This window comes from Cuculus canorus, chromosome 3 (genome assembly GCF_017976375.1).
Source record: "Cuculus canorus isolate bCucCan1 chromosome 3, bCucCan1.pri, whole genome shotgun sequence".
NCBI lineage: Eukaryota > Metazoa > Chordata > Aves > Cuculiformes > Cuculidae > Cuculus > Cuculus canorus.
In genome coordinates this window covers 121726082-121742550 of record NC_071403.1, presented here as the reverse complement: position 1 = coordinate 121742550, position 16469 = coordinate 121726082, and the positions used below count along the sequence as shown (strand labels likewise).

General features: G+C 45.4%; 1 protein-coding gene across 7 annotated transcripts in view; it reads right to left on the bottom strand.

Annotated features, from left to right (window-relative positions):
* Window positions 1–4697, bottom strand: part of TFAP2B (transcription factor AP-2 beta) — a 29297-nt gene extending 24600 nt beyond the window's left edge. The window contains exons 1-3 of one of the 7 annotated variants that reach the window (XM_054062952.1): window positions 4303–4696; window positions 3757–3985; window positions 453–479 (exon numbers count right to left, since the gene is read on the bottom strand). In XM_054062952.1, the coding sequence (XP_053918927.1) occupies window positions 453–479; window positions 3757–3837 (108 nt within the window). In that variant the 5' untranslated portion in view covers window positions 3838–3985; window positions 4303–4696. Of the gene's footprint in view, window positions 1–452; window positions 480–909; window positions 919–1625; window positions 1641–3756 lie in introns of those variants that run through there. The other 6 variants (XM_054062953.1, XM_054062955.1, XM_054062956.1 and 3 more) reach the window with 6 other exon arrangements.
* Between the last annotated feature and the right edge of the window lie 11772 nt (window positions 4698–16469).

The following is a 16469-nucleotide window of genomic DNA, read 5'->3' as shown; positions in this document are numbered from 1 at the left end:
TGAAAAGTCTTTGGGGTGTGCGGGGGGACGCTGGGGGGGGCGGGGGGGGATAGTGTGTGGAGGCTTCAGAGAAAAGGTGGGAGAGGAGTTTTGTCCAACTCCGTGACGCTCAGGCTGCGAGGCTAAAAGTAAACAAGAAAAATATCTGTTCCACAAAGTGCAGCTCAGCCCCCCACAAGCGATGGCACACATCGTTTATATTAAAAAAAAAAAAAAAAAGAGGGGGGGGGAAAGTTGAATTTTTTCCCCCTGCTCTCCCCCCCAAGCTCCCCTTGCTCGAGTCGAGAACACACAATGCAAAAAGGGAGAAGCAGCTGCAAGCCTCCTCCAATTATTGTGCTAAATTACCAAGCCAAAGGCGTTTAAAAAGAGAGAGAGAGAGGGAGAGAGAGAGACAACAGATCGAGAGAGAGAGAACATGCAATTCTAGTACAACATGGATCCAAACTCACCATGGCGGAATAGGTGTGGACTAACATCTGGAAATAAAAAAAGTCTTGTAATAGCTAAAAATAAAAGAATGGTGCTAATACTAATAATTGGAGGGAAAAAATATCAAGGAGATCTGCAAAGGGGCGTGTTGGACACAGAACAGCTTGAGGTATTTCGAAGTCTATACATCAAAAAAAAAAAAAAAGACAAAAAAAAAGACAAAAAAAAAAAGACAAAAAAAAAAAAACCCGATGCCCCCAAACCCGAGCCTGGAAACCTCTCTCTGCACACAGGAGCCACCCCTCCCTCTCGGGGGCTGCTTTTTTTTTTTTTTTCCCCCCTTTTTTTTTTCCTTTGAGCTCCCAAATCCAATCCTCTTCAACCCAAGGCTGGGCTCAGACTGCTCCGCTACCCCTTCCTCCCTTTCCTTCCCTACACCGCCTCATAATAATTGATATTCATGACTATTAATATTACACGACTACTTTAAAGGGAGAATGCAGGACCAAATGGAGCGTGAAGCTGGCAGCCAGCTCGAGAGCTCCCCTACTATTGTAAATGACGTTCATTCAGTGGAGAATTACTCGATGTAATCAGACGAGGGGGGCTGGCAGAGGCAGAGTTTGGGGAGAGGGGGGAAAAAGTTTAGCAAGGAAGAGGCATAACTTCAATTAACTCGAGCGGAGGAAGATGGGGAAAGTAGACACTGCTGAGCTGGAGCGAGGAAGTGAGATGCAGCAATGCTAGAGGCGAAGAGAAAACAGATTTCCTTTTTTTTTAACATTTAATTATACATTCCTAATACAAGGAATTAATCGCCTTTGGTGCTTTTGTTTTTCTACTTTTTTTTTTTTTAACAAATAATGAGGAAAAAAGGAGGCTTTTCTACTCCTTTCCTTTTTTTTTTTTTTTAAGAAATGTGCAGTCACTGTAATATTTACAGCGGAGATTAAGCCCTTCTGGTGCACATTACAGACCGTGTTTATTCGCAAAAGCCAAATAAATACTGGAATCTGCATTAAGTTGGGCTCCACTTTTTTTTTCCTGACCCCTGTTCCTCCCTCCCGGTATGAAAATAAAAATGAAAATGTATCTATCTCTCCCGATTTTCACCCAAATGTGAAATGTATGCAGTGAATTTTAAAGGATAGTAAGTTTATAGTTTCGGGGCAAAGCCAGGGGCGATTTAAAACCTTTTTGATGTTGCAGGAACCCGTTCAACTGGACTGTCTGCCATTTCTGTTAAAGTTCAACTTGCGTTCCTTCCTAAATAGACCCACACTTCCCCGAGCAGCCCCCCCCGCGCACACACACACACACACTTTTGTTTTAAGAACAGATTCGGTTTAAGTGGCTGAGACGCCCCTTGTTGTTAATTATAAATCGGAAAGAAGACAGAGAAACACTTTTTGTTTTTCCCTTAAAAAAAAAAAAATATAAACCTAGAGGGCTTCAGCTCTTAGAAAACACCCAACAGTGGTATTTTTTCCCTCTCTTTCCAAGGCTCCGCGGTGCACAGGGTCTCGGGGCGCCCCCCAGCCCGGTGCCCGCAGGTCCCAGCCGCTCCCCGGCGACCCAGCGGCTCAAACCCCCTTCGGAAGGGTGGGCGAAGCGGCAGCCGCGCCCCCCGCCCGGGCGGGGGGGGGTTCGCCGCCCGCCGCTGCGGCAGAGACAATGGCCGGGCTGCCGAGGGCGGCGGGACGGACGGACAGACGGACGCTCGCCCCGCCTGTGCCGGGCCCGGGGCAGGTCTCGCTGGCCCCGCTCCCCTCCTGCCCCCCGGAGGAGCGGCGGCGCTGCCCTCGCCCTGCCCCCCCCCGCCGCTTTCCCCGCAGCCCCGGCCCTGCCGCTCCAGCCCCGTCCCAGCACCTTCCCGGCTCCCTTCCTGCCGCTTCCAGCCCCGTCCCAGCACCTTCCCAGCTCCCTTCCTGCCGCTCCAGCCCCGTCCCATCCTCCCCAGCCCGGTCCCAGCCCTGTTCTCAGTCCCTGCCTGGTCCCCACCGCACACCCCAGCTCGGTTCCCAGCTCCTGCCCGGTCCCCATCCCACTTCCCAGCCCGTTTCCCAGCCCTTGCTCAGTCCCCTGCCCAGTCCCCATCCCGCTTCCCAGCCCGGTACGCAGCCCCTGCCCGGTACCGAGGGCGGTCCCCATCCCCTGCCCAGTCCCTATCCCACTTCTCAGCCCCGTTCCCAGCCCTTGCCCGATCCCCTGCCTGGTCCCCATCCCATTTCCCAGCGCGGTTCCCAGCCCCTTCCCTGCCGCTTCCCCACGGCTCAGCCCCTGTGCACATTGCGCCCTTCTGGAAACCTCCCCTCCTGCCGCTATCGCCGTGAAAAATGCCCCTTCTAAATTAAAAATAAAAATAAAAAATTAAACTATAATTTTGCAAAACTCCTTTTTTTTTTACGCATCCTTTTTCCCCGTTTCGGAGCAAATCCATCACCACGTTGGTTAACTTACAAGAACCGCATTCGCAGAGCCCGTTTGGGAAAGATCCGGGTCAGGAAACCGTGAGAAATTAAGAAAGGTTTCGCGACGTTTGAGCTGGGATTTTTTTTTTTTTTCTCCTGGTCTGATTTTTGGCCTCGAAAATAACGCGGATGTCTGAATAAAGCACTCAACTTTCCGTGTCTGCGGCGAATGCGGAGCTGCCTCTCAGTGCCTCGGTTCGGGTGTGTGTGCTCGCAAACGTGCGAGAATGTGCGTGCCGCTTAATTAAAGCGAGTATGTGCACACAGTCACATCTCATCCAGCAGTACATAGGGATAAAAAATCGTAAAGAACGTTTCCGATTGTGAAAACAAGAAAAAAGAAAAAAGAAATCCAAATTCAGCTTAAGCTTAGCTTGGAATTCCAAAACAAAAAAAGAAAATAAAGAAATGTATCCAGTCCCTGAATACCGGATTGTGTTTCTCTTCTATTTTCAGCTTTTTTTTTTTCCTCTACATTTGTCCCTATTTAATCGAATTATATTTAATTCGAGGTCTAAACAATCACACTCTTGCCTTTAAGTTGCCTCATTCCAACCCCCAGATCATTTCTTTGATGTTTTAAATCGCATCAAGCAGCTTTTCCATTAAAAAAAAAAAAAAAAAAGTTTAGGACTTGGCATGCTGAATACAAATATGCAAATAAATAACATTTAAGCATTTACTCTTGGTTTCCCGTCGCTATATTTGTGTGTGTCGGTGTATGCGTCTCTATCTGCCTGTATGTATATGCAGAGCTAAATATCTATTTTATATAGTCCTGCCTGTATCTATATTCTAGATGTATATTTAAATATACCTATACTCTCTACTCATATACATAGGATATGCTCACCTCATAGATATCTTCATACTTGACATTTTCAACCAGTTTCCAGAGCATGATGGCAGGCTGTTCTCTAGGAGGTGAGTGCATTCATGTGAAGAGCAGATGTCTGGATTCTCAGTACTTCTCTGTCTGTAATGATCCATCTATAATTGGAAATGGGGGACAGACACCAAATCCGACGTTCCTCTTCCATCGCAACTTATATCTGTTGTCTGAAACAATAGGCTGCAGAAGTCTACCTCAATCGGAGAGTAAAAAACATTATCTGTTACACAGTTACATATATCTACAGACATATATGTGACTGTATATATACATATACACGCAGAGAGAAACTTATATGCAGCATATGAAGATATATACATATACCGAGTGGCACACGTACAGACATACACATACATGCACATAGACACACATATATCTCTGAACAGATAACTTTTCCCATGTACAGACATATCTAAATGGACACATTTATAGACGTAAATTCTATATATTCTTGCATCTGTAGGCACATGTCTACTGCACATTACATATGCATGGGTACATACAAACCTGATTTGGATAGGAGTGTATATAAATGCATGTTTGTGTACGTATTTAAACATCTACACAGATATACGGAGATATAGTGATCAAATAGACATATTATAGAGCGCGTATAGCCGCTATTTTAGCAGATGGATAGACAGACAGAATGGAGAAATTAATGAATACGTTTTCTATCCTATTTATATTAAAATAAAGAATAGGCTGCCTCTGCACTAGGCGATTCATCATTTACAACGAGATATTATGCTTTTCCCCACATGAGATACGCTTTTATTTACACGTCCAGAAACGATCCTCTCCGATGCAGTAAAGCACCAAAGCAGCGTCTCACCGAGCACATTCAAGCAAATCTAAAAGGAGTAAATTTAGATCAGTGATTTCCTTTTCAAAGCCATACACTTCGGGCTCGGGTTGTGTATTTTATAACTTGGAAACACTTTCTCTGCGGGAAAAAAAAAAAAAAAAAAAGGAAAAAGGGAGTTTAACAAAGCCTTCTCTGCCCACATTTGAATAGCGATTAGCTACTTTCTGAAACGATTAAAACCAGAGCTGGGTTTGTGCGTTTCTCGGGTAGCTCTCGGTTTGGAAGGGGAGAGGAGGAGTTGGACCATTTTTAACCTTTATTTTTTTTTTTTTTTCCCTTTCCCCAGGCAAACCTTCCTTGCATTGTCCTCTTTTTTTTTTTTAACGCGTTGTACAGCAAAGAGGCGACCGATTCTGCAGGCGAGCAGAGCCCATCTCCGCCTTTGAGAGGGAACAATCGAGCTTCGCAGTGGGCTGGTGCACCAGGAGGAGGGGTGGGGGGAGGGAAGAGGAGACACACAGAGGCAGAGAGACAGAGAGAAGGAAGGTGTTTCTAAATTCTAGGTCCTGTCTCTGGAAATTTCAAGCTCTGTCTATAACGTTCCTACAAATCTTTGTTATTCTGCATGGGATCCTGTGGGAAAGTGCATTGTGTCCTTTGTACTTTCAAAGGTCCTACAGGTAAAGACGCTTTTATATCTATGTAATCTCGAAAACGAAAAGAACTTCATCAGGAGACTCTTCTGCCGGTGGTTGGTTGGCTGGTGGGAAGGGTGGGCTTTTCTCTTTTTCTTCGCTTTGGCCTCGAATTAAAGCAGAAAGCATAAATTCATCCCTTTTCCCCTCAGCCTCCCCCCTCCTCCCTCCCTGTTTCTAAGTGGACATCTTCTTCTAAAAACTCAACCCTCAAAAGGCAAGAGACAAATATCAGCCAGATATTGTACCAGGAGCTGGACAACGGCTTTGCTGGAAGTTGTTAGAGCAGAGGCGAGGGTTTTCTCCCTCAGCTGCTGCAGAGAGGAGGAGGAGAAAAGGGCACATCCTCGAGTGGGTTGGACAGACCGTTTGCAAGGGAAGCACTGGAGTAAAACACGCTGGAAGAGGAGAGGGGATGCGTGCTGTCTGCATGGGGCTGTGCAGAGACAGCCGTGCAGCCCCCCCCGGGAGGATGCTCCTCCTAGGAGGATGCCAGGCTCCTCAAGGGACACTCGCCACCGCTCCCGTTGAAGCCTTTGAGCCCTGTCCTGCACGGCCGGCACAGGGCAGAGCCAACCTGCTTTGTGACAGCCAAAGCTTTGCAGTGCCGTGGTACCCGCAATTAAATATTCCTTACGTGCCGGGGGAAGGGAGAGAGGGGTGGGAAAAAAAGAGAAGCTCAGACGAATCTGTCCACCGCTGTCTCTCTGCTATCAGAATGGTGTGGACAGGAAAGCCTTATTTTGCAGTCCCGCTCTCACCACACTGCGTTTCACTCGCGAAACGTGACAAACGCCTCTAGAGGGGTCGTTTAGAAAATCCAACTGAACAAAGATTCTTCGCATTTTTGGTGCTGGTTTTGCACTCCCAGAGCTTCCCTGAGCGGTTTCGATCGGGGAGGACTCGCGCCGATTTATACCTGCGATGCGCAATAAGCGCGACGCGCTCAGCACTGACCGTTACGGGCGAGACTCAAACCCCACACAAACCAGGGCGGGGGGGCGGGACAAGGGGGGGTTTGGCGGTTTTGGGGAGCGCTTTTGCGGTGCCGCCGAGGGACGGCTCGTGTCCCGCAGGAGTTATCGCGGACTTTCTTTTTGGCATTTTAAGAAATTAAAAGGCTCTGCTGCCGTCCGGGCGCGGCGGTGCCCGAGGAGGAGGAGGAGGGTCCCCCGGCCTTGAGCGGGGCGGCGGCGCCCTCTGATGGGAGCTCGGGGCCTACAGCAGCTCCTCACAGCCGCGGCCTCCTGCCCCGCTCCTGCCCGGGATGGGCTCCCAACAGCTGCTCTGCTGGAAACGATGCAGGCAGCAGTGTTTGCCCCGTGAGGAGAAAACCGCCCGTTCTTATCTACAACCATTTTTTATTCTTAACAGACCACCCCGTGTTTGAACCTCCACCTCATGAGGTTCAACCGGCCCTTCCTACCCCTGGCTAGGGGCGATCCGTGATTTAAACACAGGCTGGGGAATGGTGTGACTGGGAGCAGCCCTGCGGAGAAGGACTTGGGGTGCTGAGTGATGAGGAGCTCGACAGGAGCCAGCGGAGCACCCTCGCTGCCCAGAAACCCCCCGTGTGCTGCTCTGCACCCAGCGCAGCGTGGGCAGCAGGGAGAGGGGATTCCGCCCCTCTGCCAGAACTCATCTGGAGTCCTGTGTCCACTTCTGGAATCGCCAACATAAGAAGGAGATGGAACAGTTGGAATGGGTCCAGAGGCCACGGAGATGATGCGAGGGATGGAGCCCCTCTGCTATGAGGACAGGCTGAGAGAGTTGGGGTTGTTCAGCCTGGAGAGGAGAAGGCTCCAGGGAGACCTTAGAGCAGCTTCCAGTTCTGGAAGGGGCTCCAGGAAAGCTGTGGAGGGGCTTTATACAAAGGCACAAAGTGATAAGATGAAGGGGAATGACTTTAAACTGGAAGGGGGGAAGATTTAGATTGGACATTAGGAAGAAATTCTTCACACTGAGGGTGGGAAGGCCCTGGCCCAGGCTGCCCAGGGAAGCTGTGGCTGCCCCATCCCTGGAGGGGTTCCAGGCCAGGTTGGATGGGTCTTGGAGCAGCCTGGGCCAGTGGGAGGTGTCCCTGCCCATGGCAGGGGGTGGGACTGGGTGGATTTTGAAGTTCCTTCCGACCCAAACCATCCTGTGATTCTATGGCAGTTAGAAGAAATCTCTTACCCAGCACTTTTAAATGCAGCGTGCACCTCACTGCAGTGAGGTGTCGGTTAACAGCCCTGGGAGGGAGAGGACCGGTGACACTGTGGTGGCCACTTTGCTGAGAGGTCAGGAAAAAAATCCATCTTAATTCAAGAAGTTATGTTCCTCTCGTTTAATACAAAGTTTTGGGTATATAAATATACATACAACTTTATCCTGCACCTAATCAAAGTCCTGTTTCAGTAATGGGCTTCCACCCTTTTAAATCCTGCGCAGATCTCTAATAAAGTGCATACCCCTCGATATCCAGTTCGCAGCAAACCTGTATTCTTGGCTAGAGTTTAAAACAAATCCACTTCTCTCAGCGCCCTCTGCTGCTCGCTGCAGGCTCTCATGTTAGAGCAGGATTCTGACAGTTCTAACTGAAAATTCGGGTTTTTTTGGATGTTTTTGGCATCCTTTCTTGCAAACTAGCTCTTTTTTTTTTGCCTGGCTTTTTATTAGCTATATGTTATTATGCGTATTTAAGGTTTTAGCATTTTTTTATTAAACAGTCTCTTTGCAATTTACTTAACAGGAGGAAAAAGTCATATGAGATTGCAGGTATCTCAAACCACAGCTTAAAATTTACTGCCTGCTTATTCATTGATTTACAAAAAGTCATTGATTCAGTATGCATTTTGTACCTTTTCTTTGTGGATAATGACAAGTGTCCTCTCAAAATAAAACCAACTTCTCGTCCTTCTTTTTTTTGCTGCTAAATCTAGTTTCCCTATTACATCTGCAGACATAACTAAGGTTTTTTCATAGCATCATAGGGTGGTTTAGGTTGGAAGGGGCCTTAAAGCCCATCCAGTCCAATCCGCCTGCAGTGAGCAGGGACATCTTCAAGCAGATCAGGTTGCTCAGAGCTCCCATCCAACTTGAACTTGAATGTTTCCAGGGATGGGGAGTCTGCTACCTCTTTGGGCAACCTCTGCCAGCGTTTCACCACCCTCATTGTAAGAAGTTTCTGTCTTACATCTAGTCTGAATCTATCTTCTTTCAGTTTAAAAGCATTACTTCTCATCTTATTGCTACAAGCCCTGTTAAAAAGTCTGTCCCCATCATGTGACATTTTTCCAAAGCCACCAGTTCTCATTCTTTGCAGAGGGTCATCACCAACCCCTCTCATTGCTGCCTGCTCTTTTAGGTGCCAGGAGCAGTTTATAGCAAGCCAGGAAAACTCACCTGCACATGCTGAGCTCCCACGGACAGCCCCAAAGAGTTTACCATACTTAGTAACCCTGCAGGGAAGGAGCTGCAGGCTTTCTCATCAGTGGTGACTTCCCTGGGATACCCTTTATCACAGACCCTTCCAGGCTCTTCCCAAAGCCAGGGTCAGGGTGAAGGAGTCACCAATGGACATCAGAACTCATCTCCCATTGCCCCGGCACTGTCAACACTCCCACCGCTTGCAGCCAAAGAGGACGTTGCAGAGACAGTAGCTCAATCTGAGATGTCTTCACTGGGAAGGTCTCTGAAACATCGTAGTAATCATCATAAGAGCAGACAGGCTAGAAAAGGCTGGTGTGACCATTTCAACCATCAGGACTACCCACCTGTGAAAAGAAGAGACGGAAATATCTTTCTGAAGGCTTGGAGGGTCTTCCCTGTGATTTCTGACCTTTCATACAAGAGTCAGCAGTGAATGAACAACCATGGAGTCATAAAAGAGAAACCCCACTAGCTGGCCGTTGTTTCTGTCTACCTCCAGTTTTTAAGACCGTGTTTACAATGATGTTTGGCAAACTCAGAGGATGCTTTGGACTCATTGTTGCTTGTAAGACCTGAGCCCCATTAGTAAATACTTCATAGTACGTTTGAAGATATTCAGTCCGTCTGTGGGAGGGCCCTGGACCGCGAGGCAATGTGGTGAAAAGCCTCACCAAAAACCTAGAGGCAGCTTTGGCATCCCCTCTTCAGAACCGTTTTGAACTGAACTCTTTGGAGCAGGAATGACTATCATATGTCCCAGGTGAAGAATGAAGAGTGTTTCAGGCCCTTTTTCTCATATCACTGTCTCTTACTCTTTGTTTTGATCTGAAGTAGGTGCTCGACTTAACACCGGGGTGTTGAACTTCAAGTAATGCTTGGCTCCCTAAAGCAGATTGCACAAAGCCATGATCCGTGCATGAGACAGAGCATTTAAGTCTTGTGGCAGGAGAGAGTTAAAGCGACTTTAAGGAAAGTGAGGGAAAATTAAGGCCTGGCCTGTTATCTGTTTTGAGAATTCTTTTTTCCTCCAGTATCACCCTCCCTCATTTTCTTTTTAATTCCTCCACTTTCTTAACTTGCTTTCTGGCGGTAGGCGCTCACATAATATGGCCATAGGCAATGCTTTAGGGAGTTACAAAAATTCTGGGTACATGAAAGGAGACATAGCAAAGTTGGGGAAATGTATTTCAGGCTCCCAAATCTGCTCATAACATATCAGAGTCACACCATTCCCTGGATGCTGCCTTCAGTTTGCTCCCATGCTACACTCTGGGCATCAGGGACTTGAGCCCTACTAGTAGTGGCATCTTAAGTTAAAATCCTCATTAACTGTGGTTTTAAGGGAGTTTAAGTCACTCCCCTTCTCTCCCTTACCCTTCCTTCTAGGTTGACAAATAAAACAAACAAGGAACACTTCTGGGAGCTCAATTTTCCTGTTGCTCAGTGGTTCACGAGATCCTGGGGTGGTTTTGGCTCATGGCAGCGGTTTCTGGCAGCTCCTAGGCACAATTTGAGGGTCAGCAAAGAACAGCCACTATTCCCAGGAGTCAGATCAGATATGACCACTCTGGTTTAGAGATTGAGTTTAATAACACAGATACGAGCTATTTTGTGCCACTTAGGCTCATGGCACACAGTTCAGATACAGTCTAAAAATTTAGGCATAAACTTGCTTGAATTAAGTTAACTGCATCCTCGCTGCTTTGCATGCAATATTCATTCTAGTGATAGAACATGATATTAATGTTAATATAAACATGCAATTAAGACTTGTAATCCTAAGGTAGTTGTATATCATTGCTTTCATTATTATAAATGCACAAGTACAATAAAAATCAATGTTTCCTACCCAAAAGGCATAGGAATGAGCAAGTGTAAATGAATCATTTTAACAGCTCTGAAATGAAACATTTTGTTCTCCAGTATCAAAATAACAAAGGTGAAAATTCAAATTTTAAACATTATCCCACCCCCAGATTTGAAATGAACATCTAATGATTTTATTTGGCTACCAGAGGGGAACCTATGTGTCAAAAACTTCCAAGAACCAACACTCTGATAATCAGATTTGTTTATGGATTTTCAGAATACCTTTCAAAAACTGTAATGACAGAGCTCCTTGAAAAAGGCTCGCAGAATCACTGCTCCATTTTGCCAGCATTGGTCTTTGTTACTGAAGTTCAACATAGACATTTTTATTCCAAATTGATAATTTAAATTTTCATCCCACTTTTGTTTCAGGTGCCTCAGTCTGAGCTTTATCACACACTTCTTTGGGTGCAGCTCAGGACACAGTTGGCCTTTTGGGCCGTGAGAAATCACAGGAGCAGTTTTACAGTTCCCTGAAAGACCAAGCTTGTTTCAAGTAGGTTTTGTTTTTAATAAATCTATGATAACTAGGACTGTATACAAGTTTATGATGAATCTGCTAGTCTTCAGAGGAAACATAAATCAGAAATGCCCTTTAAAATACATAGGATATTAAAGAAGGAGCCTCAATAAATGTAGAAAGCATCAGAGTTCAGCAGAGCAGTTTCCTCTCCCAGCCCTATTTGTATTGTTTGTGTGTGTGAGACCTTGGTCTGAGTCTGCTTCTTTCCTGAAGCTCCATTCTGTCTTGTCTTGTTCCCTTTTGATCATCAGTCCTTATCACACAACCTATTAAAAGGAACCTGATCACATCCTAGAGGTGTGAACATCAGGAAGATGCTTGGCTGACAAAAACTAAAAGGGATCAGTGTTGCAGCAGCAAGAACAGCATTCAGCAAAGTTCCTCATTGTGTCAAAACTCCTTATGCCAAGTAGGATCTCCTGTGCAAATGAAGGGTGATGCTTGTTTGGTCAGCTTCTCTCATTCCCTGGGGGTTTCCATTTGTGCATTCTCTGAATATGGAATTAGTATAAAATAGAGCAGCCAATGTCTCTTCTGTAAGTCATGAAAATAGCCACAGATAGACCAGGAATGAGGGGACAGTCGGAGCTTCATAGAAATAAAAGCTGCAACTGCTCAGTTGATCTCAATCCTGCAGAACATGGGCCAGAAGTTCTCTGTGGATTAACTGCTGAGTGAACTGTGTCTTTCTTGTGGAAGAATTAATAATGATGCTGTCGTGGGTTTACTTTTCAGGGCCATGGATATAAAATCTTTGCCAAACAATGAACTGTTTCTTTCTTAACCACTGTCTCTGATAAAGTTATAAATACATTTTCTGTTCTGGGTTTTGTTGAATTTGAATCTTTAACCTGTAAAATCTTCTGCTTGGATATAACTGTTAATCCTTTCCAGTTCTCCGTATCACCTTGTTATTTAGATGATTAAATTAGGCTTGTTGTGTCTGTCCTCATGTAGTTCATTTTCTTATAGTTCATAGAGTCACAGACCGGTTGAAGTTGCAAGAGACCTCTGGAAGCTACCTGGTGCAACCACCCTGCGCAAGCAGGGCCACCTGGAGCCAGTTGCCTAGGACCATGTCCAGATGACTTCTGAGTATCTTCATGGAGGAAGACTCCACAGCCTTCCTAGGCACCCAGTCCCAGTGCTCAGTCACCCTTACAAGAAAAAACTGTTTCCTGAGTTTCAGAGAGAACTTTGTGTGTTTTGTATGTTTCAGTTTATGCTCACTGCCTCTTGTCCTGTCACTGAGCACCACTGAAAACAGTCTAGCTCTGTCCTCTTTGCACTCTCCCTTCAGCTGTTTATATACATCTATAAAATCCCCCAAGGCCTTTTCTCAAGGCTAAATTGTCACAACTTTCACAACTTTTCCCCATGAGAGATGCTCCAGGCTCTTAATCATCTCAATGAACCTCCTTTGGACTCTCTCCAGTATGTCCATTTCCCTCATGTGCTGAGGAACCCAGAACTGGACACAGTGCTCTAGGTGTGGCCTCACCAGTGCTGAGTAGAGGGGAATGACCCCCTCCTGCCTACTTCCAACACTCCTTCTAATGCAACCCAGGATGCCCTTTTACCACTTTTGTGGGAAGGGCACATTGTTGGCTCATGTTCCCATTGGTTTGGTCCCTTTATTCAGTTCACCAACAGCTATCTTGAAAGGGATGTATCAGAAAGGAGCACAGTATTCCACCTGCCATCGCTTCACATCTTTGACAGGTGGAACACAACCCTTGTGGAGAAGTACATTATATCCTCTTGTTTACTCAGACACAAGACACTCCTGCCCTTCTGTCTTCAAGTTCAAGCTCATAATTCATGGATTGTCACCTCTGACCAGCAGTGCCTTTCAGAGTCACTGCTTTCCAGAGCAGACTCTACCACCTCATAGGGAAAAGATAAATGGTTTCTTCTTAGGTAAATACATTTATTTTCCCTCTGTTACCAAGTTGTTTTCTGGCACCCAGCTTGTTGAACAATCTAGATCATGGTACACTTTGCCCTTCATCAGTTTTCCTGCAATGTTTCAGTCAGTTACAAATGTTATTTTCAGTGATGTTTTATACTTTTATTGATGAGAATATAAACTAATTCAGGGCAGAAATTGACCTCCGAATCTCTATTAGGAATTTACATGCTTAGATATTATTCTCTCTTCTTCGTCCATTTCAGGTTCAAATAAAGAACTTTAGATCAATTTACTGCATTTAGTATTTTGTCAAATTGTTATGATTGTAACCAATATCCCTGGGGTTGCAAGTTAAATGTGCTCTAGAAGTCAACCAAATTTATAATCTTGTGAAAAGGAAGAAAACCAAATTCGACAACATTTATTTTCTGTAACGCATATTGATTAGTATTAATTATGCTATTCTCCTTTAATTTTTTTATTAATTGAATACTCAGTCAGATAATTCATTAGTAGGAACAGAACTTATGTCAGACTGTTAAGCATCAAATTATGTGGATTTCTCTGTTAATATTTAAAATTCTAGTGACAATTTAGCTTCTATGCTTCACTGAGCGAAAAAAAAGGAAGTATTTGTTTTCCAGACAGCTGATTATTTTTTTTGAAAACTCTTCCAATTATCATAGCCTAAGATATGGAACAACCACAGATGAATTTGTTCCTCTGTTCTTATTCACAGAGCTTGTAATCTACTTCTGAAGTGTTAGTAATAACCGTTGTGAGAGACAAGCTACTGAACCTGCTGGTCTGGTTTGATACTGGTCTCCTGCTGGACTAATAGACACTGTTACAATATTCACTGCAGTACTTGTGTGTATAGAGAAAAATCTGGACACACTTTTAAGGGAAAAAAACTCATCCAACATACAGGATTTTTCTTCTGTATTCTTGAAGTATTGTGAGCTTAGAAGCCAAATGAAAACGGTGGCACCTTGGGATTGTTCAGTCCACCTACCCTGCTCAGGGCATATTGCTCAGGGCCACGTCCTGTCTGAGTATGTTCAAGGATGGAGACTCCACAACCTCTCTGGGCAACCTTGTCCAGAGTGCAAGCAAATTCACAGTAAAAAAAGTCTTTCTTATGTTTTAACGGTGTTGCTTGTATTTCAATACACGACCACCACCTCCTGTGCTGTGACTGGTCATCACTGAGCAGATACCGGTTCTGCCTTGTTTACTTCTTCCACCTGCTATTTATATACATTGCCTAGGTGGATCCACAGCAATCGGTGGAAGCCCATTCTTTGTTGTGTTCTGCATTGCTGGATAGACTCCACGTTGAATGCTCCTGGCGTGCTGAAATGGCAGCAGATGCCAGTGTGTAGGCAACTGAATCAAAATGGTACAACTGCGTGTTTAGATTGTCTGTGTAGAGCCTTTGGTGAGGGATTGTTTACTACTATCGCAGGTTTCCTTGACTATCCAAGATATACACAAGGGATTGACAGATACAGAGAAGCTGTCAGAGACCCTGATCCTTCTGGAGAAGCAGTGGGAAGCCAAGCAGGGTAGACAGAGCTTTCTAAAATGTCACTTGATGCTTATATGTGGGTGATTGAAATACACCCCTAGAGTGTCTGTTGGTGTGAAATGACAGCAAACTATGTCTTGACTGTCTATATGTGGGACTGTGTAGTGTGTTAGATCCTGACTGGTTGGAACTCTGCCCCATGCTGTAGTGTCATCCTAGTAATGCTTCCTCCAAAAGCAGGGTACGTTGAGTTGCTTCAGAAATTACATTTATATGTGATTAATTCAAATCTCTTTCAATTAAAAAGGCAAAATAGACCTTCATCCTGAACAATGTTAATTTTCATTGAGGCTTGAAGTTCCCACTAATTTCTTATTCCTGTCTTTTCTACAGGAAGGTAAACCTAGATAGTAGTTAAGGTTCCAGATTTTGTTAGATTTGTGTTTGGATGCCTACCTAGAAACTAAATTGTGTATTCCAGCAAAATATAAGTGAATTGTGGAATGGTTTGGCTTGGAAAGGACCTCAAAGCCCATCCAGTCCCACCCCCTGCCATGGGCAGGGACACCTCCCACTGGCCCAGGCTGCTCCAAGCCCCATCCAACCTGGCCTGGAACCCCTCTAGGGATGGGGCAGCCACAGCTTCCCTGGGCAGCCTGGGCCAGGGCCTCACCACTCTCAGCGTGAAGATTTTCTTCCTAATGTCCAATCTAAATCTTCCCTTTTCCAATTTAAAGCCCTTCTCCCACATTCTGTCACTCCAGACTCTTGTAAAAAGTCCCTTCCCAGTTCTCCTGGAGCCCCTTTCAGCACTGGAAGCTGCTCTAAGGTTTCCCCACAGCCTTCTCTTCTCCAGACTGAACAATCCCACCTCTCTCAGCCTGTACTCAGAGCAGAGGTGCTCCAGACTTTGGATCGTCTTTGTGGCCTCCTCTGGCCCCATTCCAAGAGTTGCATCTCCTTCTTATGTTGACCATTCCAGAACTGGACACAGGGCTCCAGGTGGGGTCTCACCAGTGCAGAGCAGGGGGGCAGAATCCCCTCCCTCCCTGCTGTCCACGCTGCTTTTGATGCAGCCCAGGACACCATTGGCTTTCTGGGCTGTGAGCGCACATTGCCGGCTCATGAACACTCAATGTCTCTAACTTTAGTGGGAGTTCTCTTGTCAAACACGTGGACAAATATTACCATACGTACATCATCAGTTCTGCTAACTCTGGGAGTTCAGGACACTGAGCATTTTATAGATGTGGTCCCTTTTTCTGCCTGGTCACTTACTTTGAATACAAATTTGCGTAAGGTCTCTATATGCAGTTTGCATTTAAAGCCTGGTAGAGATGGATTTTTCTGTCCTATTACTTTTTCCTTTTCATCTCGTTGTATGTTGCAGTGTCTACAAATTAGAAGCTACTTGTGCACATTGACACATATTTTGGTGCTGCACTTCTGCAAATCTCAGCAGATTTGTCTTCCTTTTGTTTTATTGGAGCAACTGGATAATTTACACACCAAAGTGGAGAGATGGGAGAGGCAACCTCTCATGTGACTGTATTTAAAACACTGATGAATTTCTCACAGCTGTGTTTCCTGTGACTTTGGAGATGAGCTGGTACAGAACTGATCAGAGGGATTCACTACAGCATCTGGGAAATTGTATTTCCCGGAAGATTAGAGGGGTAATATTAATTAGTGAGAGTTCATTTGTTAGGGAGCAGAGGTGGAAATTGGATAAACCAAGCTTAAACATTTGGAAACTGCCTCCTAAGCCTTTTCCTTTTTCAGCTGAAATCCTTATGAAGTTTCTGTCATCGCAGCTTTGCCCTTGCTGTGTCATTGCCTAGAATTACTCACAAAGTAATTTCTGCAAGCACTGAAACAATACAGAAAGAAGAGTTGTCATCAGGTTCCCGAAAAGTTTTGAAACC